The 6,331-nt window shown below is 52.4% G+C and overlaps 1 protein-coding gene across 1 annotated transcript; it reads left to right on the top strand.

The window, feature by feature from the left end:
- Positions 1-8: 8 nt before the first annotated feature.
- PERM1 (PPARGC1 and ESRR induced regulator, muscle 1) lies at positions 9-5,056 on the top strand (the record flags this gene model as incomplete). Its single annotated transcript, XM_010167588.2, has 3 exons — positions 9-1,152; positions 3,293-3,409; positions 4,977-5,056. Coding segments are annotated over 3 exons (1,341 nt in total), but the record flags the coding sequence as incomplete, so codon positions are not given.
- Positions 5,057-6,331: the final 1,275 nt, after the last annotated feature.

The raw sequence follows: 6,331 nt of genomic DNA, 5'->3' as shown, positions 1-6,331 counted from the left end.
TCGTGCGGCCCAAGGTGCCAGGACAACCGAGAAAGAGCCGCAAGCAACGTGGAGCCAGTGCCACCGAGGTGGCCCAAGGGGACAGGGAGCCCGCGGGTGCTACGGCACAGGGGACTGTGGTGCCCGTGAGGGCTCCTGTAAGTTCACCACTGTCCTCACGGAAGAGCAGAGGGAAGGAGAAGGCAGCCAAGCCAGCCCCCGTGAAGCTGGGGAGCGAGGAGGCAGGGGAGAGCAAGCGGCCAGTGCCCAGCCCTGGCACGGACAATGGCGATGTGGCCATGAGCTCTTCCCCAAAGGTGAAGGTGAAGGAGCCGGGGACACAGCCCTTGGGGAAGACGAAGGCCACCAAGCATTCAAAGCCAGGGCAGGCTGGTGGCTTGGGCGTACGTGACAATGTGCCAGTGATCCCTGCCAGTGGAGCTGCGGCTCCTTTGGGAGAGGCATGCCAGGAGATGCCAGAGAAGCTTCTCCATCCCAAGAGCATGGCAGCTTTTGGAGAGGATGCTGCTGAGGGAGCTCATAGGGAACCAGCAGCTGAGACCCCCAGGGAGTTGGGACCCCCTTGCTTTGCAGCTGGGGCCTCTCCAAAGGCAGACACCCTGGACGTGACTTGGCCTGAGATGTACGACTATTTGTTCTGTGACTCCCAAGGGGAAGAAGAAGGAATGGGGAACTCAGTGGAGGGGAAGGAAACGCCCTTGGAAAGGGAAATATCCTTGCCTGAACTATATGAATATTTTTTCAATGAACCAGAAGGAAGCAGGAAAAAAGTCAAAGGTAAAGACAGGAAACGAAAGAAGTTCAGCAGCAACGCTCAGCTGCCAAATGAGGATCCTGACTCGCCTCCAGTCAAAGGCCCTGTGGTCATCACGGTCCCTGAGGTGTACGAACACTTCTTTCCAGATGGGCCTAGGAACAGGGCAGGCTGGAGAGGGATTTTCTCCATCACTCCAGCCTCCGAGGTGAAGAAAGCTGTAGGGGCTTTGAAGTCCTTCCTGCAAAGGCCAATGTGTCTCGTCAGAGGCCAAGCCCCAGTCCCCCAGGCTCTCGTCCGGAGAGGATCTGCAGAGAAACTTCCTCTTGTCCCACTGGGTCCGCTGGGAGGAAGCCAAGCACGGCCAGAAAGTTTGAACATGGCCCTTGCACTGACAGGTAAAGCCCTGGTACCCCTGACAGCCCGGCTCAGCGCTGTGTGTAGGGATGTGCCTCTGCCCTGTGCCATCTCCTCTGCTCCCATCACCCCTCGGCAAGCCTGGCACCCAGCTCTGGTCCTGCTGTGACCATCTCCATGCTGGCCACAGCAGTGTTAAGTCCACTATACATTTTGGTGGGTTCAGCCAGATGTAGCTGGTTTAAACTGGCAGAGGGGAGATGGAGATGAGATATTGGGAAGAAATTCTTTGCTGTGAGGGTGGTGAGACACTGGCCCATGTTGCCCAGGGAAGCTGTGGCTGCTCCTCCCTGGAAGTGTTTAAGGCCAGGTTGGATGAGGCTTTGAGCAACCTGGTCTAGTGGAAGGTGTCCCTGCTGCTGGCAGGGGGGGTGGAACTGGATGAGCTTTAAGGTCCCTTCCAACCCAAACCAGTCTGGGATTCTATGAATTCACACTCCAGGCCAGTTACCTTGCCACATAGCATCCCTGGGCTTTAGCAGGGATCTCGGGAAGCGTGGCTAAAGCCACCACCGTGACATGCTGTGTTGCATTGGCTCTCTCTTGTGATGCTCACGCTGTCCCTATGCCAAGCAAGTGCTGCTGGCCAGGCCCTGCAGACTGGATCCTGGTGCTGTGGGAGGACAGGGAATTTGGGTATATTCTGTGTGTAACTTGCTTTGCTCCCCACATATTCCAGTCCTGGGACAGATGTGGTCATGACAGCAATAGGCTGAAACTCAGCCTGGCCCAAAGTCCCTGTCCTAGCTGATTGTCCCCTGATAGATACTGTGGATCTGATCTTTGCAATCTGGCCAAGAAAAGCTTACTGAAGTGGATAGCTGCATCAACCATGGCTGGTGTCACTGCAAGGTCTGGTAGAGACAGTCATCCCCCATCCCAGTGCCACCCAACTGCCTGCAGAACCACATCCCTCTGTTTCTGATGAGGGAATGGGACACAAAGCAGCAAAATCCTTCCCTACCAAAGAACTCCTGCTCTTGAGATAAGGTGAGATAAGGCAATGGGTGCTGAGCTGCTGTCCTGTTAGGTTGGGCTACTCATCAGTCTAATACTGGTGGGGGAAAAGTTGTGCACAGCATGGAACATGTCCACAACTTCCAGCTGAAAGAGGTGATGGTGATTTTAAAATACACACAAATTTGAAAAACACCCTCCAGAGATGTTACCTGAACATTGACTGTTACTGGAGGCAGGTAAGAGGAAGAGGACTAAAAGGAGAGCAAGTCTGACCCACCAGGACAGCCAACTTATTTATCTTAAAGCTTATGTGATGCTTACAGCCACAGTGCCTCGCGGTTAATATTAAAACCAAACAATGAGTGAGTCATCCCAAAAGGCTGCCTCCAAAAAGAGCTTCCAGTCTGTTTGCACAGAGGAAATACCCTTTTGCCACGGTCATAACTAATTAATAAGCCAGCTTTAATTAGAAACCTGATCAAGTAAACCTAGGAGCAAAAATAACTTAGTCTTGCAATGTGTCTTTGAGTTGTGCTAGACTGGAACTCCAGTGGAGAAAGAAATGCAGAGCATTCAGGGCTGTCTCCCTCCTTGGACCGAGCAGGTGGTGGGAGTGAGGTGGGATCTGCAGAGAGATGCTGAGCTCTGGTCCTTCTCAAGGGGACGTGTGTTGTCCTAGAGCTGCATGCATCTCAAGGCTTTGTCTTGCAGGAAGGGGACCTTGCACAGAGGGATGTGGCCCCAGTACATCGGCAGCCAGCCCAGGAATTGCTGTCTCCTAAATCATCTCCCTGCTTCCAGGGGTGCATGGGGAAGAAATGCAGAGGGTGGTGAGGCAGTCAGAGGTGCTGGAGGTGGCCTGTCTGCTGGTTGTGCCTCCCAGGCCCATGGGTACCTTTAACAAATATCTGGCTTGAGCTCTTCACAAAGTGTAAAACTGAGAGGGGTGAAAAATCTGCCCTTCTCCTTCGGAAATGTGACTGAGTCCTAAACGTTTGACTTGACCAATGGTGAAAAAAAGGTCTTCTAGGAGGAAAAACGTCTGTCAGAGATGTATTTCTCTGAGAGTGCACAAGGGATTCGCTGTCCCAGAGGGACCGGAGCCGGCTGTGGCAGAAGGGGTGGTGTAGAACCCCAAGCTCTGTGCTTTTCTTCTCACAGGGAGGCCCCAGGCTCCGCTGGCGCTGACCCACAAAGACATGTGCCTCGTCTTCTGTGCCTTTGCATCCTGGGCAGTGAAGACCTCCGACCTGCAAGCTCCAGATGCCTGGAAGACCAGTACGTACAGTGCCCAGCTTGGTGGGAGAGGGGTGGGAAGGACCTGGTGGAAGATGTGGCAGGGAGAAGGGCAGGGATGCTAACACACCTAACGCTGCCTGCGGGAAAATGCATTTTCCTGCTTTCCCAAAGTGTCCTTGGGAAGTTCTCATACCTTCTCTCTCCTATAGCAATGACAGTCCTGGTCCCTACTCACTTACCTTGTCCTTTGCCCACACAAAGTGACTGCTGAGTTGAGCTGAGCCATAGGACAAGGCTGTCTTCCTGGCTTTGTCCCTGCTCCATCCCACCTCTGCCAGGGATCAGTACCAGTGTGTCAGGGGCAGAAAGGTTTCTTTAGGGTCCGTGAGAAGGTGAATCAGGACCTTGAGTATGCAGGTTCTGGGACAAACACCTGTATTTTTCTAACGTGCTGTGGAGGTATAATCTCTTTTCTAAATAGAGCTTAGCTCAAGTGTTATCCTGGTGCACCAAGTCCTGCAAGTAAACGGAGATCTGTCTGTTCCTCTCCTCTCCAGCCACATCATTTGAATAACTAGTGGGGAAAGAGGAAGCTCAGGCAGCACAAATTAGATGAGCTGTGGCCAAAGGGGTGCAGGTCACTGGATGAGCAGGACATGGGACAGAAAGTGCAGAGCTCAGGGCCCAGCCTGTGGTCACTGGAGAGCCCCCACCACGGGAGGAGAAGCCGGGACCAGGGCTTCCTGCTGCTTGTCCAGGGGAGGAATGTTCCTCGCTAAGGTCACACAGGAAGCTGACACCCCAGGCTGAGAATAGCTCATTAGCTAAAGTTGCTCAGTGCAGTCATCACAAGGAGCTTTTGGCCTGCTCCTCCTTGCCTTCTTAGTCTTGGATGGTAGATGTGGCCTCAGAGAGGGTGTGAAAAGCGGGATATGGGCCTCGTGCCCTCCGGATTGCGTAACAACCCAGTGTGAGGTGAGAGAACAGTTTGACATCCTAGACTAGCAATTTTCTTGGCATTTTAGGTTCTAACAAGTTGCGTTTCCCTGTCTATATCCCAACCTCTAACACATAAATCAAAATCAAGTCTGAATTTAAACTGGGAAGTCCAAAGTCATGGCTTGGGTTCCCAGTTTTTCTTGAGCACAAACCAGGGGAATTTGACCTCTCTTGTAAGCCAAGCTAAAAACTTTACCTGAAAGTACAGAGAAGAGCTTGATCTCCATTACTTATTTTTTCTATCTCTACATTTTTAGATTCTGGGTTTTGGGTATTTTCTGCTTTTGGCTGGGATCAGAGTATCTACAGATAACCCACAAATTTATATTTTTCTTGGCATCTTCCTGGTCCAAACAGAAATAGAAAATGAGGGGACTGTCCTAAATCCCTGGTGAGATTTTCTACTGTGGCCTTCTCGTCTGAAATCAGACCCATTAGATCTCCACATGAACCTGTAAATCCAACCACTACCCATCTCTAGCACACACGTGAAGCCTGCGTTGTGTTTCTCTTAAAAACAGCTGTTTCTTGAGGTCTGGAGAAAGATCTTCAGGTTTGGAAGAAGCACCCAAACTCACTCTGAAAATGTGTTGGTCTTTTTTTCTAGTGTTCCTGGCAAGTTTTGGCACGCTTTCTGCCATCCGCTACTTCAGAAGGCAGGTCAGAGAAGGACGCTCTCAGACCTAGGCTCAGCCCACACCAGAGGTGCTTCCCGAGGACGGATGAGGATGGTGGAGGCAAAGGCTGGGGACTTTGTTCTTGGGTGGTGTGAGAAGCCTGGATCCCAGCACCAAGACTTCTCTGGACCCATCCCAACACGGGACAGGATGTCACAGGAAGCAGGATCCTTCCGGTGACAGTCATTTACAATACGGTAGGCAGTTTGTACCTGTACTGGACAGAAGAGGAGCCCGGCGTGGGCTGGCTCTGTTCTTTCTTTGTACACTTCTTGCATACTTGTGCTGTCTCCTAGGAGTAGTCACAGTGTCTGTTCCAGGGCGCTGCTTGTCCGTCCTCCCTGCTGAAGTCACCTGGTGACAAAGGGAGGCAGTGGAAGGAGGAGAGAGCAAAAGAAACTGGGGAAATGCTTCATTCCTATGAGGGGGTTGGGGTATCTGTGAAGGAAGAGAGGAGAGAGCTTTGTGGAAGAGCTATCTCTGTCCAAACATGGTGCTTTGTTAAGCATGTGCTGGCTGCCTGCAGTGAGCTGGGCAGTGGGTAAAGGGGGCTGGAGGGGCCACTCACTTGGCAAGACCCAGGTCTCCCATGACCAGTTTGGCTCACTGCAGGAGGACTCATCCTCTTGGATTTCACTCCAAGAAGTCACGACTTGGTCTAATGGTTGAGGAGGCTGAGATAGGGTTTCTGTTGCATGTGGCTGCCTCAGCCCTGCTAAGCCAGAGCTGTGGATGCAGTGGATGTCCCTGAGGGTGAGGAGCACCCGCTGCAAGGACACATCTCACTTCCATAGGCAGAGGATGGGCAAGTGTCACGCAGCCAGAGCCAGGGGATGGGGCAGCTGGGAAGGGCGTGAGCTCAGGGAGGCTGTGGGAAAGAGCCCCGACGAGGACAGGAGCATGTTGGAGAGGAAGAAAAGGCACATGTACATGTTTGGCTCAGAGAATCGCCAGATGAAGGGTGTAGGTTTATCACTTGGTCCCTCCACTGCCTCCCATCCTGGAAACACAGAGTTGGTTGGGAGGAGATGGCAAGTGAAGAGGTGCTGAGTGTGTGACCCTGTGGGGCTGGAGGGGACCCAGGTTGGAAAGTGGGATGAAAAATGAAAAGGAAGTGCTTCAGGTTCTTCTCTGTCTCTGGTGCCTTCCTGATCACTCAAGGGCATTATTCATGAGGGTTTTTCTTCACTCCCAAGTCTGATAAGAGCACGAATGTGGGATTTGTGAAGCGCTTAGGGACCAGATCCACAAAGGTACTGGGGGAAACCTGCCCAGAATACCTGTG

The sequence above is a fragment of the Antrostomus carolinensis genome, unplaced genomic scaffold (assembly GCF_000700745.2).
Source record: "Antrostomus carolinensis isolate BGI_N321 unplaced genomic scaffold, ASM70074v2 scaffold11275, whole genome shotgun sequence".
In the NCBI taxonomy this organism is placed as follows: domain Eukaryota; kingdom Metazoa; phylum Chordata; class Aves; order Caprimulgiformes; family Caprimulgidae; genus Antrostomus; species Antrostomus carolinensis.
Note: the sequence above shows the minus strand (reverse complement) of the source record. Positions and strands in the feature narration are given on the sequence as shown.